Below are 19011 nucleotides of genomic sequence, written 5' to 3' on the forward strand. Positions count from 1 at the left end.
ATATTTTCCAAAAAGGATATTTTCCATAGAGAACAAACAATGTAATGATGGGGATTTTTTAAATATTTTGTTTAGTTGTTGATGGACCTTTATTTATTTATATGTGGTGCTAAGAATCTAACCCACTGCCTCACACATACTAACTAGACAAGCGCTCTACCACTTTACAGACAATATAAATTTTAAACACAACTGAATAAAAATAATAAAAAACATAGATCTACTTTATTCCTAAACATATACCTGAAAATCTTTAATGTCAGGAAAAGGAGTCCACCACGGGCCTTGTGTTTCCTTCTGCATTCTTGGTGTATGACTGATTCAAAGGCTTATTTGTCTCCTGATACTGAGAAGGTTCTGTAGTTACTTATATAGACAACTAAATAGGTCAAAGCAACCACAGCATACTACCATGTTAACTGTTCCCCTGGAGAAGCAGGGCTAGCTTTTTGCTGCTTTTTTCACTATTTGCTTCAAAAGTGCTGAACACTTAAACCAAGATTCCTCGATTACAATGCAAACTCACTGTGTACATAGCATGCAGAGGGGCCACTTTGTGAATTTAAAATGTTCTTTGTCTCTAACCCAACCCCAGAGTCTCATGTTATTCCTGCCATTATTGATGAAATAGTAATTGGCTAATTAGCTTATTAGTACAGTAAAATCCCACTGCCTTCACAATCCTTGATAGCTACATCAAATTAAATCCAGCAATATATAAAAACATATAATAACACAAACATTTTGGGTTTATCAAAAGAAATGTTTAAATTGAGGGGAAATGATAATTTATCACATTAACCTCTGAAATGACAAAAACAATATAATCATCAATAGATGATGAAAAGCATTTGATAAACTATCTGAACAAAGAATTGCAAAGTCGGAATAAAAAGAAAATTTTTGGAATCTAAACTACTTTTATTAACCAAAATTATAGGCAAATATCACTCTTAATGTGAAACTACTAAAAGAATCCCCTTTAATATTGGAATTAATAGAAGCATGCCTGGTATTAATGATTCTAGTCAACACTATATGATATATCCAAGGTTGTACTTTAAAACAACAATAAAAAATTAAATACATAAAAATTTGAAAAAAGGGGCTGGGGTTGTAGCTCAGTGTGAGGAACTGGGTTCCATCCTCAGCACCACATAAAAATAAATAAAATAAATAAAGATATCATGTTTACCTACAATTAAAAATACTTTTAAAAAAAGAATTTGAAAAGAAGAGCTATCATAGAAGTCATTATATACATATAAAATCCAAAATAATTTGCAAACAATTTTTAGAAAAAATGAGAATTTGATCAAGAAGGCTCACAATAAGACCAAAGATCTAGGGGATAGGGTGGTGGCTCAATGGTAGAGCACTTGTCTCGCATGTATGAGGCACTGGGTTGGATCCACATAAAAATAAATAAATAAATAAAGATGTTGTGTTCATCACTAAAAAAATATTAAAAAAAAAAAAAAGACCAAGGACCTGGTTCAATCCCAGGGAGGAGGGGAGAGGGCTTTATATCCATATCCAAACAGCAAATAACACTGAAATCAACTTTTAAAAACATAGAAAGTTATAGTTTACAAAGTTAACAAAAAATATTTTAGGGTACCTAGATACAAATCTAATAAAAGATGCACTGGGAATTAATTTTTTAATCATGTTATATGCACATATAAGCATACCACAGGAATTCTCACCTTATGCATAAAAAAAACCATCAAAAACAAACAGATGAGCAAAATTGCAGTAGAAAAAGAAGAATAGGGGAGGGGAAACAGAGGGATCATGAATGAAGTCATATTCCACACATGTATGACTTTGCTGGCCTGAACCCAGCTACTATGAATAACTATAAAGCTCTAATTTAAAAAAAAAGTGCTAGATCAGTATAGATACTAGATCAGTATACAGAAAGTGTGTAACATTTTATTTAAAGGCATTAAATACAATCTAATTTAAATAAATGGAAAAGGAGATGCCAATTTGTCCTTAAGTAATCCAGAGGGTCAATGCAATTCCAAACTTGCATTAATAACTGGTATTAATGATTCTAGTCAACACTACATGAAATATTCTAGGCAATGCTCTAAAACAAGAAAAAAATTAAATACATAAAAATATGAAAAGAAAAACTATCAAAAAGGTAAAGTCATTGTCTATATATAAAACCCAAATTAATTCAGATTTTGCTGGCAAAACTTAACAAGTTCTTTTTTATGCCTAAGAGAGCTAAAACACCCAATCAAGATGCTGCTACAGAAAAATGTGAGAGGGCTTCATAAATGAGATATCAAGTCTTAATATAAAGCCATAATAATAATAACAACAACAACAACAACCTAGTAACTGGTATAAGGTTAGACAAACTGACCACTGGACTAGAACACAGATAATAAAAGCAGGCTAAACATAGCAAATGTCTAGAAAAGTAACTTTGCTGACTAGTGGGAAAAGGAAAAATTATTCAGTAAATGATACTGAGACAACTGGTTACTCATAGAACATAAACATGATTAGATCCTTCCCCAAATAGACCCTCATACCATATTCAAAAATCAATTCCATATGAACTAAAGAAGAGCAAAATTTCACAACTTTTAGAATGTAAATAAGTATTTCTAACAGGGTGGAGGGAGGATTTCTTTTAACAAGATACAAAACACACTAATTGATTTTTAAAAATTCAACTACTATAATCATCTACTCATTAAATGATATCAGAAAGGAAAAAGAAAAGACAAAATAGTGGGAAAAGATGCACACAAAATAGACAAAAAGTTAAGAACTCCTACAAATCAGTAAGAAACAATCCAATTGAAAATAGCTAATAGACATCAATAGTATATTTAAAGAAAAAATATTAATAGCCAATATAGGTGCTCAATCTTATTAGCAATTAGAAAGATCACAAGTATAATTAGAAACTATTTCATATTCAATAACTGCAAAACTTTTTAAAAACTTGACAACACAAAGAACTAGAGAGAAGACTGAAAAATGGAAACTATACTATTTTGGAAGTGCAGTTTTATATAACTATTTTGTAAAACATTAGCATTACCTAATAGAGCTAAGGATGCACAGACTTCTAAAACCCAACAATACCATTCCATTTCTATGAACTGTATCAGGAGACTCATACTACCTAGAATATTCATAGCTGCATTGCTTATAGAAGCCAAAAAAGAAAAAGAAAAAAGAATCTAAATATGTACAGTATAATGAATAAATTACAGCATATTCACTATCAGAATACAACAAAGCAGTGAAACAAATGATGTATAATTACATGTATGCATCTACATGGCTGAATCATTAAAACAATGCTGATTCAGCAAGACACAGGAAATTATGTTCAGGATTTCATTTATATAACATTTAAGATAAAAATAACCTCTAAAAGACAGCAGGAAGATATAAACATGCAAGAACACACAGGAAACTTAAAATGTACAGGGGAGGCCAGGTGCGATAGTGGTGCATGCCTATAATCCCAACAACGTGGGAAGCTGAGGCAGGAGGATTATAAATTATAAGCTAGCCTCAGTAAATTTATGGAGACAATCTAAAAATAAAAAACAAAAAGGACAGGGATTATAGTTCAGTGCTAAAGTGTCCCTGGCTTCAATTCCCAGTGCCAAAAAAAAAGTCTTTGGGATCTATGATTATGCCTATAAATCTATATATTTCCCTATAAATCTCACCAATAAAACTATTCTATCATGTTTTTAATTATCCCAATCAGAAAGGTAAAAAATGGAACTGAGTATAATTAGAATTTGCATTATACCCTCTCATATGAACTACAGGATATAATATCATAAAAAAGAAAAGTTTTATTGTTGTAACTTCCAGAAGTTCACTTGTAACACAGTAATAACACTTTACCTCCTAAATTAGTAATAATTACATTTTTCAAGTGTTTTGTTGTTGTGCTTTATTTTTTGGTACTGAGGATTAAGCCTAGGGGTGCTTAACCACTAAACCACATCCCTAGCCCTTTAAATTTTATTTAGAGATAGGGGTCTGAATTATCTGAATTCCTCAAACAACCTACCCTCAAATACACACTCCCCAGATCTCAAAATAGAATTTCTAAAAATAAAAAGAATTTCTAAAAATTAGTTTGTTGAGCCAAGATGATCCAAACATTATTAAAAGCTCAGTATCTGTGTTTCTAAGGAAGAAAAGAAAATAGAGAAAAGACACCCCTCTTTCAGTTTCAATACAAAAATAAAATCATTGACTCCCATTGTTTCTTTAAGGATATCACAGTGCTATTTTAAATGAAACATTCACTTTTCTTTTTCTTTCTTTCTTGACAAGAAGAACCACAATATGGCTACTAAGATTGATTTAGAAATTACTTCAAGTTTTACATTCCTAAGTATATACAGTTGTGATTTGTTACAAACATTTCTTCAATCACTTCATTAGGGCATTCTTGATTTTGTCAATTTCTTTTTTTTTTTTTTTTTTTTTTGGTACTAAGGATTGAACCCAGGAGTGCTTTACTACTGAGCCACATTACCAGCCCTATTTTTTGAGACAGGGTTTCCCTAAATCACTTAGGGTCTCACTAAGTTGCTACAGTTGGTCTCAAACTTGTAATCCTCCTGCCTCAGCCTCCCAAGTCACTTGGATGCACCACTGTACCTGACTATTATCTTACAGTTTTTAAAAAGGCAGGAAGATTTTGTTTTTTCTTTTCTGAACATATATTTCTCTTTCATAGTGGATCATCTGAATACAAAGTGGCACTGACTGAAAATTACACAAATTCTCAAAGAAGAGAAAAGGGCTGAATATAGTCAGGTTGAGCATTCCTAAAGGTCAGATTGAGCATTCCTAATATGAAAATCACAAAATGGAAATGCTCCAAAGTCAAAAACATTTTAACACTGACATGATGCCACAGGTGGAAAGTTCCATATCTGACCTCATGTGATAGATCACAGTAAAAATGAAGGTGCACTAAAAATACCATATAAAGCCAGGCACAATGGCACAGGTCAATAATCCCAACCAGTCCAGAAGCTGAGGCAGGAGGGTCACAAATTCCAGGCCAGCCATGGCAACATAGCAAGAGCCTTCTCAAAAATAAAATTAAATAGGCTGGGATATGGCTCAGCAGTAGAGTACCCCTGGGTTCAATTCCCGCTACTTCCACAAAAAGAAACACACACACACTATATAAAAATATCTTGGTTGTGCTATGTGTATAAGATGTACATGAAACATAATTGACTTATGGTAGACTTGGGTCTTATCTCCATGGTATCTCATTACATCCGTTTACATACTTCAAACCCTGCCCTAAATCCAAAACCTAAAACACTACTCAACCTATGTACACCACAGAACAAATTGAAGTTTAATGAAAAGGCATGAACAAAGTTCAGTTACAGTTGGTGAAGCAGAGATGGTACACGACATATAAAGCAGACTTCTAAGAGACCTTAATGAATATGTATTAATAGAGTTTAAAAGGCCACTACAATGGAAGGCCAACCAAAGACAATCGTTTTAGGACTAACATCATGCTAGTAAAATCGAATGAAAAAGCTGGGCATGGTGGCACACACCTGTAATGTCAGTGGCTCAGAAGGCTGAGGTAGGAGGACTGTGAGTTCAAACCAGCCTCAGCAAAAGCAAGGCACTAAGCAACTCAGTGAGACCCTGTCTCTAAATAAAATACAAAACAGGGCTGGGGATGTAGCTTTGTGATTGAGTGCCCCTGAGTTCAATCCCCAGTACCTGCATCCCCCACCAACCAAAAATTGAATGAAAAATATTCAGAATATCCATTCAGTTGATACTTAGTTTAAATTTCCTAAGAACACAAGAACACATCTGTGTTAGTCAAGCTTCCATGACTGTGACCAAAAAAAAACTGACAAAAAACGATGTAGAGGATGAAACATTTATTTTGGTCAGGGTTCCAGAGGTCTAGTCCATGGTTGGCTGAGTCCATTGCTCTGGGACCAAAGCATGGCAGCACATCATGGCGGAAGGACTTGGTGAAAGAAGTTGTTTACCTCTTGGCAACCAAGAAATAGAGCCAGGGAGAGGAGTGAAGGGGCTGTACGGGCACAGAAGGTACCTTCAGGGACCTACCTCCTCCAGCCATGCCCAACCTGCCTAGTTACTATCTAGTCAGTCCACTCAAAGTAGGACAGACTGCTCAGGTTACTACTTTCATAATCTAATCATTTGACCTCCAAACATTCCTGCATTAACGTAGAAGCTTTGGGGAACACTTCTTATCCAAATCATAATACATTTCTATGCAAGATAATATGGAATTGATTCATGAAAAATAAAAATCGGCCAGGCAAGGTGCTGCAGGCCAGCAATCCTAATAGCCCAGGAGGCTGTAGTAGGAGAATCACTACTCAGCAATTTAGTAAAGCCCTAAGCAACATAGCAAGACCCTATCTCAAAATAAGAAATAAAAATAAAAGGGCTGGGGACATGTCTCAGTGATTAAGTGCCCCTTGGTTCAATTCCTGGTACCAGACAAGAAAAAGAAAAAATGTTAACATTACTTTTTAGGAAAACTGCCTGGTACAAAAGGTAAGTTTGCTAGGTTCAATTATAAATTATTTATTTATCACTGATGTACTATCAATATCAAAAGAAAAAAATAGCTGTTCTGATTAATGTGTAAAGAAATAAGGGTTCTGGGGCTGGGGTTGTGGCTCAGCGGTACAGCACCTGCCTAGCATGTGCAAAGGCCCTGGGTTCAATCCTCAGCACCACATAAAAATAAATAAATAAAGGTATAAAAAAATAATAATAATGGTTCTAAAGACAAAGAACTATAATTATTATAATCAGTAGGAATCTGTGAATTTTATATTTTATGAATCCAACATTATTAATAAAAAAAACCATTTCATAATTTCTTTACAAAAAGGAATAGACTTGTTCCTACTCTACCTCTTGCTGCACCATACTCTTTTAACTATATAATAAGATTTAACATATAGGAAATAACAGAAAAATGTCTTAACCATTAAATCTCAAATGTCCTGGACTATTACCATTAAATCTCAAATGTCCTGGACTAATCCTCAGAAAATACTTTCAATAAAGTATTTTCCTTCTCTACTTCAACATTACAAAAAAATCCCAGTAAAATCCTATGGATCAACTATAAGCATGATATTCAGGCCATCCATTTAACCATCTAATTTATGAAAATATAACAGTAAGCCTAATATTTCTGCATTTTAGCCAATAATATCAGTATTCTTTCCATTCTCACTTAAACATCATTTGCAATGCTACATTATAGAATATAAAAAATACAAATAGATCATTTTCATGGAGACTCATAATCTTTGAGAAAGGAAAACAAATCTAAAAGTATACACTTTATAAAACTTTGATGTTTATTCTTCACAAGCACAGAATAAAATGTTTAGTACAGTGCATTTGTATTTAGTCCTCTGTTAAAAAATAAACTCTTCTTCATATGCAAATTTCATTATATATATATATATATATATATATATATATATATGATATGAGGATGACTTTCATCCCAAACTAAGTAAAATTCAAAGTCTCAGGAGCATAAATTTATCTGGGTTTTTTTTTTTTTTTAGTTGTTGACAGACCTTCATTTTATTTATTTGTATGTGGTGCTGAGTATCGAACCCGGTGCCTCACACATGCTAGCATAAATTTTTGATTAATGTATTTTACTTAAAACAATTACACTAATCAGATACAGCTAATTTTTACTGTTTTAATGTTTTCCCTCTTGTAATCATATAATGTGTCATTATTTTATCTAGTGCATTAAAAACTAAACACGGGGCATTTGGACTATGGTTTACGATAAAGTCATCCTAAAAGAGCGGGTGTGGGGAACTGCAGCATTAATTTAAAGTATCTCCACACAGTGAAACTCAATTTCTGCAATTAATGTGCTATAGTTACAGTAATAATAAAAAGAAAAAATATCTTCTCTAAATAATTTTAGAGTTTTATACAAAATTAAAGTACATAAACAAAACAAAAAACGTTTCCCAACAAGTTTGTTTAAGATGATGACATTATGCTGAAATCTGGAAGCTAAATTCGATACCCAAAAAACTACTTTTCTTAAAATGACACTAAAATTTTTCGGTTATACAATAACCAAAATGGCTTTTAAGGGCTCAGAACACCTTAACACTCAGTGTTAAAACTCTCTTTAAAAAAAAAAAAAACTCACCTTTCAAACCTAGAGTTTGTAGCTGGAAGAGCCGACCAAGTTCATAAGGCAAAACCCGTAACAGATTGTTATTTAAAAGCAATTCCCTGTTTAAAGAAAAAAAAAAATTGTTTCAGTTTAATATATCAGGCTTTATTAATTTCCACATTTGCCATTTTTTTTAATGAAAACATTTTATTTTTATGTGTTGCCGAGGATGGAACCCAGTGCCTCATGCATGCCAGGTGAGCGCACTACCACTTGAGCCACATCCCCAGCCCCACATTTGCCATTCTTAACTTTCTAACATACCATGAGTGATATTTACATTCAAAGCATCTGTCTATACTAATCCAAAACTGCTGTGCAACATTAAAAGTACTACAAAATGTGCAACTGCCACAATTAACAGTGTTTCTATGATTTCCTCATTTCCCAGCACAAATTAAAGTCAGGAGTATAGGAACTGCACATCATTCTCATGCTAAATCCATGCTCTCTTCTCTCACCCAAAATGCCTGTCATATGCAAATCAGAGTGACAAATACCATTAGTTTCCAACTGAAACCTAGTTTAATTTAGAGAAAAAAAAGTTAAGTTTTTTACACAAACTTTAGGAATAAACCACAATGAATGGCCAATAACCTGCGTGATTTTTATAAATGATTACAATCTATGTCAAAGTACTATGAAAACAAAAAAAGAAAAAAGAAAGAACAAGTTAGTGTATCACAGAAGTAAAAGGTAACTAAATAGAAAACATGAAAAGACAAGTACTCTGATAAACAATCACTGACACAGAACATAAACATTAAAGCACAGGATGGAATATATAACAATAAGATATAATAGATAAGATCTAGGTTCATGATTATGAAATTTCGAGAGAACTATAGAAAAAATAAAGAGCACCTTCATTAGTAGATGACCAGAAAAACTAAGACAAAACCAATAAATCAGTAAGGGATGATAAACAACAAAATTCTGTTTAATTTTTAACATATCACAGTAATTTTTTAAAATTATTACTCAACAGATAAGATACAAAAGCAATGTTTATTTTCACTGGCAACATTTATATAAGGTCTTAATATTCCTGAAAATTTTTCTCCTATGAAGAAATTCTTACAGGATCCTGAAAGAACTAGAAATAAACCTATTTTGTCAGGCTTTCCAGTTCCCTTAAAGAGCTGTAATATAAAATATAAATATACTATCTTATATAATAGTTACGTCCCCAAAAATTTTGTTTATAAGCAAACCAATTTTTCCAATTATTTCTGATTAGTTATATCAGACTTGATCCTAAGTGAGACTTACTAAATATTTTAATCTCACCCCACTTCAAGTCTGTATTTCATTGAAGTGATTTTGACAAAGGAAGAAAATTTCTTTTGACAAAGGAAGAAAAAGAAATGTCTAATGGAGACCAAATCAAGCACTGTACTTAAAATTCAATCTTCACAAAGATGTAGAAATCCCACTATAAAATGAGTAACATCCAGGGCTGGGGTTGTGGCTCAGCAGTAGAGCACTCGCCTAACACATGCATGGGCCTGGGTTGGATCCTCAGCACCACATTAAAAAATAAATAAATAAAGGTATTGTGTCCAACTACAAATAAAAAATAAATATTTCAAAAAATGAGTAGTACCCCATATTTTTATTTGGCAAATTTAGAATTTTATATAGTAAGTCACATCTGTAAGCATTTCCTCACCTGAGAGACACCATGTTTCCTAGTTCTGCTGGTAAACTTCTGAGTTTATTGGATGACAGATCCAGGTAAACCAGATTATGAAGCTTGGCAATATCAGGTGGAATGCGACTAAGGAAATTGTCATTTAGGTGCAATGCCGTCAAGTGTGTCAATGACCAAAGTGATGTACTTAAGCTCCGCACTCTACCTGAAAGGCAAAATATTGATGCATAAAACTCCAGGCCCAAGAAAAAGGTTGAGTCACAAGGACTAAAATATGACAGCAGGGGCTGGGGCTGCAGCTCTGTGGCAGAGCACTTGCTTAGCATGCGTGAGGCACTGGGTTTGATCCCTAGCACCACATCAAAATAAACAAATAAAATAAGCTAGGCACAGTGGCACACACTGTAATACCAGCAGCTCGGGAGGATGAGGCAGGAGGATTGTGAGTTCAAAGCCAGCCACAGCAAGAGAGAGGGACTAAGCAACTCAGTGAGACCCTGTCTCTAAGTAAGTTACAAAATAGGACTGGGGATGTGGCTTAGTGGTCAAGTGCCCCTGAGCTCAATCCCTGGTACCAAAAATAAATAAATAAATGAAGGCATGCTGTCCATCTACAACTACAAAAAAAAATTTTTTAATTTAAAAAAAAAAAGTGATAGCAGCAGCTGCACACAAATATTTTATCTTTGACATTTTAATTTTGTGTTTAAGGTCAAATAATTGCTTCTAAACACACCCAACCATACTTTAATTTCTCATCACTTTCACCCAATAATCCCTCTTTCCCATAGACCTTCCATGTATTCAGTGAGTTATGGCAAGATGTAGAGACCATTGGAGTAAGATCTCATGGATAAAATGAAGCTAACTGAGCAAGTGGTAGAAGAATCTTGACTTTTTTTTTTTTTTTTTTAAGTCTGACTCCATACTAAAGTTTTTCTCACATAGTCCATGAAAATTTTTACTGCAAGGTTTGTCCATTTCAAAGATCTGGATTAGTCTACAAACTTTAAAACAAGAATAAACTACTATATAATTTACAATGAACCTTAGATTAGCCATCAGAAAAACCACTGTATTCCCAAAGGAATCTTCTTCTGATCTTGCAATTAGAGATTAAGAACTCTGGTTTAAGATTTTTTGCATTAAAAGTAACATCCTCAAGAAAATAGTTCCACATCTAGCTTTATCAATCAGCAACTGATACCTAGAATAGAACATACACTAGATCATAAGACCTGGCTCAGAGTTCTGCTTTTTATCATTTATTAGCTACCTAAGTCCAGACAAATCATTTGGCCTCAGTTCATATAAGATGAGATCCTGTCTTACCTATCATGCCTACAGTAAGTATTAATTGTACAAAATAATTTATTTGAAGACTCCTTTACAAAAGTAAAGTGATATTTTAATTATATATCATTTTTCATTATCATTCTCAAAGGGGAAATATTATTTCATATAGCTATTGAGGAGTAGATTCACTTTTAACTTCTGTCCAGGTTCTTTCTACCACAGGTTCTTTCCTGCTATCTATAATCAAACTTATAATATCAACTAAAATTTTGTATTTTAATTGTTAAACAAAGTTTTCAAGTGAAGAGACTCTAGGTAAGAAAGAAACATATTTCAGTTCTACCCATGGTTTAACCAAGTGTTTCTCCATACAGAAATTCTGCTCCTTGGGGGACTTTGACAATGTCTAGAAACATTTGTGGTTTTCATAACTACAGTGTACTACTGGTTTCTAATAGGTAGACATCAGAGATGCTACTAAGCATCTTACAATGCATACAACGACCCTCTACCACAATAAATTATCAGGTCCAAAAGGTCAATATGCCAAGATTGACAAACCCTGCATTAACCTAATAGGATCTGAAGGATTTGCTCAAGTATATTCTTTTGACTGCCAAACTGTCATCCACCCAGTTACCTTTTAGCTACATGTATGAGTTATTCTTGCCATGCTTGCCACTGATATTACGATGTGAGTTTAACTCTTCCAAACAAAAGCCTACTGGGAAAAATCACATCCCATATAATCTGCATTATAGCAGTTCAGAAAAGAAAAACATTTCTTACAATCTATTTTTTACTTTGTAATAATTTTAGAATTACACAAAAGTTACCAAAATAATACAGGGAATCATATCTCTTACTCCTCATTTTACAATCTTACATTACTATGGTGAACTTTACAAAACCAGGAAACCAATATTGGTATATTACCGTTAACTAAAATCTAGACTTTATTTGGATTTCAACAGTTTTTACACCTTTTTGTTCCAGGATTCAACTCCAGCTACTATTTTGTATTTAGTCATCATATCTCCTTAATTTCCTCTGGTCTATGGCAGTTTTTCATTCTTTTCTTGTTTTTCACAACCTTGATAATTTTGAGGCTTAGTAGTGGGTATTTTGTAGAATGTACTTCAGTTTGAGTTAGTCTGATGTTATATTCTATTTTAACAAATCCCAAACATTTATTGAGGTCTTGTAACACAAAGTAATCATGTATTTGTTAGAATAGCTTCAATTCAAACCTTCAAAGAAGTTTTCCTAGCTGGGGATGTGGCTCAAGTGGTAGCGCGCTTGCCTGGGCATGCGTGTGGCCCGGGTTCGATCCTCAGCACCACATACAAACAAAGATGTTGTGTCTGCCACCAAAGAAGTTTTCCTTCTTTACCAACACTTAAGTGACAGGAGGATGGCAAAAATTTTAATTTGCCAAAATTACTCTGAAAGAATCAAACAAAATCTATTATATCACAAAACCTGGTTTTACTTAGAATCTGAACTTCCAATAATCCTCAATTCCAGATGGTAACTCTTACTCAAGGTAATTAATCTCAAAGAAAGGGTGGGAACAAATATACTTAGTAACAGATTTAAAAAAAAAAAAAAAACTAGTACCTTGGCATTCTTGTATACTTTCAATTAGTCCACCTAATTAAAATCAAAATAGCAATACCCTTATTCATTTGTACTAGTATATCTCAAATAAAATGCTTCAGATTCCACTCACCCGAGATTTCTAATTCTGCCCAGTGAGATTTTTTCCCATTGGCTACCTCCTCCGCTGACATGATGGTATAAATTCTGCGAGGATCTGGAGGATCATATTTTTCCTTTGGCATCCCTATTAGTCTGTGAAAAAAAAAGGTCATCAATAATTACTATAGTCTTCTAGAGAAAATGAGATGGAAAGTTTTCTTTTTCTCTCCCATTGCCAGGCTACTAAGTCTTTTTATACTAAAAATTCTCATTTGAGGAAAACTTATCATCTAAGCATGCTAGACTCTTGTAGGAAAACATTAAAAGACACCTAAAGTAAAATGCAAACAAGCAATGACTCTAGACTTCAAAGAGGACATTATAGTTGGTTCTTAATTCCTTCCCCTTCATTTAGATGCACTGCTTTCCTAGATAGCGTGACCTTACAAACAGTGTCCTAAATATATTAGTCTAAAAGAATCAGAATAAATAAGAATCTCTTATTTCTTTCAGTGATATTTCAGATATCAGATCAGTACATGACGCCCCCCTTGACCAGAGAATAGTTCAAACGCATTCTATGCTTATGAGAAAAGCAGACTTTTCTCTCCTTCTGATCATAAATAAAAAAGAATATATAGTCCAGATTGCTGAGGGCAATCCTTCAACAAAGAGAAGGAACACCAGCTGGAGAAAACAGTTTTAGAAAACAGAGAAAGCTGCACGCTTCAAGGAATCACACCTATGGTAATCCCAATAAAGCCAGTATCTATTTCCCTTACTAAGGTAATTTGTGTTATGGTTTCTGATACTTTCTCTCAAAAGCATTGTAATTTGGATGATTACATTTCTTGGTTTGACAGTCTTAATTTATATCTGTTCTTCTAAGGTAATTATTAATATCACTCTTTCTTTACTTTCAAAGGTTTCCAATTGGATAAGTTACATGGCCACCTTGATCAAAATTAATATTATGCAGTCTTTTTCATAATCACAACACAATCATCAATGATGACCAACTACTCCACTATTCAAATGTGACACATACAAAGTAAATGACAAACGGCCCTAACGTAACCTATTCAAGAAGTCCAATATAAAAATTACTGCTTTGGCAAAAGGAAGAAAATAAATTCACTTCAGATCTAACAAAGTATAACAAATGATACAAAGTTCTGTGCCTAATTAAACTGCTGCATATCATCTGCAATTGCCATGTATTTGTAGTTGGTTCGTCTTTTATATTTTCACACACACAACCCTAAACCAAGTGTCCGAATTGAGACTATTTCTAAGTAAAATTTAGATTTAATATTCTGAATGGAAGACTTTGTTGTCTAAAATTTGTTACATGTAGAGAATACAGAAAATACTATTCCATTATGAATTTTAGCAGTTTTTCCTAGTTTTCTGAAGAATGACAATGATATTTTGATGAGGATTTTTAGTGAATAAGTATATCACTTTTGGTTATGATCATTTTAACAATATTAATTCTGCCTACCCATGAACGTGTGAAGTCATTTCATTTTCTAGAGTTGTTCTCAATGTCCTTCAGTGTTCTATGATTTTCACTGTAGAGGTCTTGTTACATTTATTCCTAGGTATTTTATTTTTGAGGTTCTTGTGAACAGGATTGTTTTCCTGATTTCTTTTTCAGTGAATCCGTTATTGGTATGTTGGAAAATTATTGATTTTTGTATGTTGAGTTTGTATTTTGCTACTTTTCTGAATTTATTAGTTCTGGCAGTCTTAAGGTGGAGCTTTCTAGATTCCAAATATAGGATCAAATCATCTGCCAACAGTAATAATTTGACTTTGTACTTTCCTGTTTATATCCCTTCCTATTTGTATTTCCTTCCCTTGCCTAATTACCCTGGCTAAAATTTCTAGTACTATACTGAATAGGCATCATGAGAGGAGACATCCTCATCTTGCTTCTGACTTTAGAGGAAATGCTTTCGATTTTTCTCCATTCACCATGATGTTGGCTTTCAATTTACCAAATATAGACTTTCTGATGTTGAGGCAAGTTCCTTCTATTCCTAGTTTCCTCCATAGTTTTATTATGCAGAATATTGTTGAAGGCTTTCTCTGCATCTATTGAAGTGACAATGTGATGATTTTGTCCTTAATTCTATTCATATAGAGAATTACATTTATTTACTTATTTATTTTAATTACATTTATTGACATGTATGTTGAACCATCCTTGCATTCCTGGAATGAAACTAATTTGGTCATGATATACAATCATCTTAATATGTTCTTGAATATGACTAATTTTTATTAATGATTTTTACATGTAATGCTTTCAGGGATATTGGTCTGTAGTTTAACTCATTAATGTGTTCTTATCTGGTTTGGTATCAGGGTGAGACTGGCTTCACAAAACAAATTTGTAAGTGTTCCACCTCTTTCATGGAATAATCTGAAGAGCACTAACATTAGTTCTTCCTTACAGACCTGGGTAGAATTTAGCTGAGTATCCATCTGGTCCCAGGTTTTAGAAGGCTTTTTATTGCTGCTTCAATCTCATTGTTTATTATTGATCACTTTAGGTTTTCTAAATTCCTCTTGGTTCAACTTTGATAGGTTATGTGTCTAGGAATGTATGCATTTCTTCTAGATTTTCCAATTTATTGGAGTATAAATTCTCAGAGTAATCCCTAATGATCCTCTAGATTTCTGTGATATCTGTGGTAATATCTCCTTTTTCATCTCTAATTTTATCAATTTGGGTCTGTTCTCTGTTTCTTTTGGTTAGTTTGGCTAAGGATTTATTAAAGAACTAACTCTTTGTTTCACTGATCTTTTGTATTTTTTTTTAATTCTCTATTTTATTTCAGATTGGTCTTAATTATTCCCCTCCTTCTACTGGTTTTGAAATTGGTTGTCTCTTGTTTGTCTAGGGCTTTAAGATCAATCAATAGATTTTTTATTTGGGGTCCATCAGATTTTCTTACATAGGCACTTAGAGCTATAAACTTTCCTCTTAGAACTGCTTTCATAGTGTCCCAAAGTTTCTGGTATGTTGTGTCACTATTCTGGTTTGATTCCAAAATCTTTTAAATGTCTCCCCTGACTACTTCTATGACTCATTCGTCAATCAAAATGATATTGTTCAATCCCCATGTGTTTATATAGTTCTGTAGTTTTTCTTGATGTTGACTGATAACTTCATTCCATTTTAATATGGTAAGATGCAAGGAATTATATCCGTTTTTTAATATTTGCTAAGAGTTGCTTTGTAGCCTAATATGGTCTGTTTAGATAAGAAAAATATGATCTACTTTGAACAAGGTTTCATGAGCAGCTAAGACGAAAGTGAATTCAGTTATTGTTGGAGGAAATATTCAAAAGATGTCTATTAAATCCATTTAATTAATAATTTGGGGGTTTGAAGATTATTTACAGAGTTTAGAGTAGATGACCTATCTACTAGAGAGAAAGGTATATTGAAATACTCTATTATTATACTGGAGTCAAGTCTGCAAGTCAAGTAGGGTCTAAAAAGCAAAATAATATTAATAAGGACATAGAGTCAGAAATCTCTCTTGGATTTGATTAAAATGCCAATAGAAACACAAGCCTTAATCCTTTAAAACGAACTTATGTAAGTTAAAACATTTTTAATTTGGGTTAATTCAGTAATTTAGTTGCGACTATAGTTCTGATGATCACTATTGCCTCAAACATCAGGTTTTCAACTGTAGTATTAAAAATTAGAGGACTCAAATGCAGGGAATTAACATTATTTTTCCATCAGGTTCTCAGTATCAACATTTCACCTTGTAAGCATATTACAAAACCCTATTTCAAAATAACAAAATGTATCATTTAAATGATAAATAATCATTTCAAATGCACCTAGCAAATCACACTGCCTACTGTAGATTCATACTGACAAAATTAAAGATTTAGCTGGACATGGTAGCAAACGCCTATAATCACAGTAACTTGGGAGGCTGAGGGAGGAGGACTGCAAGTTTGAGGCCAACCTCAGCAACTTAGTGAGGCCCTAAGCAACTTAGCAAGACCGTGTCTCAAAATAAAAAATAAAAAGGGTTGGGGATGTAGCTCTTGGGTAAAACACCACTGGGTTCAATCACCAATACCCACAATTAAAAAGATTAAAAATTGATAGAATTCAAAAACTAGTTTACACTACAAGATAAAGAAAAATTTAATTATCAATTTCATTCCACTTCCCTTCAATGGGCTCTGAATGAGACTGCTCTTTCATTACCTATTTAGTTAAAGTCTACAGATGATAAATAAGTACAAACATACAAAAAAGAACTTCATTCCGAGTTTTCCCAACATCTGCAGCTTCTGTGACTACTCTAAACAAAATAAAACCTATATTTTATGATGGTAAAGTCACTCAGTCATTAGGAGGAAAACAGCTCTTGGAGTTTTGGAGTCTCGTATTTCTGACCAGTTTAACATTTATTCAAGAAATATTTATTGCACAGCTACCACCATCATATACTATATTGAGGAGTAGGGCTTCAAAGTGAACAAAATGGACAATTGTATAGTCCTCAGGAAGCATATACCACTTTTGGTGAACAAGATGGACAATCGTGTAGTCCTCAGGAAGCATATACCACTTTCACGGTATTACTTGAAAAAGAAAGTTATAGAATATTTTACATTTAAATAATTGTATTCTTATAAAGAAGGGTAAGAGTGATGAAAAATATATAACATGTAGAATACTCAAGGACAGGTGGAAAGAGTAGAGTTCCCAGGACAATAACAAATTTTAAATGGTCTATATTGGGGAATGGGACTAAGATAACTAAATTAAACACATAACAGTATATTTAACTTAGATGAAGATGTTACTGGTTATTATATAACTTTACAAAAGTAATCCAGAAGTAATTTTATGTGAATGAGAGATAATTGCAGAAATCTTCAGGATCTGAAAAGGGGTGAAGGAGTGGTCTATTTGTCATGGATGGGGAAAGGAGAAAGGTAATGGCTCAGTGGTTGAGTGCCCCTGAGTTCAATGCCTAGTAGCCAAAATAAAAGTTCTACAAGAAAACATAAGAAAAAAAATGACCTTGCATTAGGCAAAGATTTCTTAAAAGTATGACAAAAAGCATGATCTAAAAAACTAGATTTCATAAACATCTAAAACTTCTACTTGAACAATTAATGAAAGGTCATAATATTGAGAATATATCCAAAACACATCTGAGAAACACATAAGAATATATGAAGAACTTACCAAAAAAAAAATACCAAGGAGCTATAACTCAGTATTAAGAGCACTTGGCTAGTACATGGAAGGCCCTGCATTTGATCCCCAGCATCCAGGGATAAAAATTCACACAAGATTTGAAAAGATTCTTCACCAAAGAAGATACATGGGCAGCAAATAAGCACGAGGAATAACATTCAAACATTAGGCATCAGGGAAATGCAACTCAAAACCACAGTGAAATACCATCACACACCTATTAAAACTGACAAACCAGGGACAGTATTACATGCCTATAATCCCCAACATCCAATGCTCACAAAGATTTGGCACATGCACATGTGTGCGTGCACACACATACCACACTCACATACACACACACAGCTGAGTCCTAAAGAATGAAAAGGAATCAGAATTTCCCTCATGGAAAGATTGGCGAATGAGGCAGAGATAGACAAGGCAAAAACAAAAAAAGGCACCAAGATAATATACAACATGAAAAGAGGAACAAGTGTAGTATTTCAGGATTGCTTAAAATATCACTGGAGCCAGCACAGGGTATTGTATTGGTAAGCAAAATACAGATAGAGAAAGCTTTAAAAATCTGTTTATTCCTGACTCTTTGCTATTGATCATTTTATTAATATGAAAAACTTTCACCCATAAAAGTTTAATAATAAACATGAAACTACCATTCCTAGAGTCACCTTCCTTCGTTCCCTTTTACTTCTGCTCAACAGTGTTTCTTCTAGTAGAACATCAAAATGGGTCTATATCCTTTACTGCTTCAGTTGTCACATTCTTAAAGAAATTACAGCTGGACATTGTAGCACATACCTATAATTCCCAGGACTCCACAGGTTAAGGAAGGAGGATCTC

At 33.3% G+C, this 19011-nt stretch overlaps 1 protein-coding gene across 4 annotated transcripts in view; it reads right to left on the reverse strand.

The window, feature by feature from the left end:
- The window catches only part of Cnot6l (CCR4-NOT transcription complex subunit 6 like), a 109559-nt gene that overhangs the window by 68153 nt on the left and 22395 nt on the right, over positions 1-19011 (reverse strand). For 3 of the 4 annotated variants that reach the window (XM_046459153.2, XM_046459149.2, XM_046459150.2), the window contains exons 2-4: positions 12949-13070; positions 9939-10125; positions 8240-8325 (exon numbers count right to left, since the gene is read on the reverse strand). In XM_046459153.2, the coding sequence (XP_046315109.1) occupies positions 8240-8325; positions 9939-10125; positions 12949-13060 (385 nt within the window). In that variant the 5' untranslated portion in view covers positions 13061-13070. Of the gene's footprint in view, positions 1-8239; positions 8326-9938; positions 10126-12948; positions 13074-19011 lie in introns of those variants that run through there. The other variant, XM_046459155.2, reaches the window with a different exon arrangement.

Source organism: Marmota monax, unplaced genomic scaffold (genome assembly GCF_021218885.2).
Source record: "Marmota monax isolate L192 unplaced genomic scaffold, Marmota_monax_Labrador192_F-V1.1 WCK01_AAM20220418_F8-fsc00112, whole genome shotgun sequence".
Taxonomy (NCBI): domain Eukaryota; kingdom Metazoa; phylum Chordata; class Mammalia; order Rodentia; family Sciuridae; genus Marmota; species Marmota monax.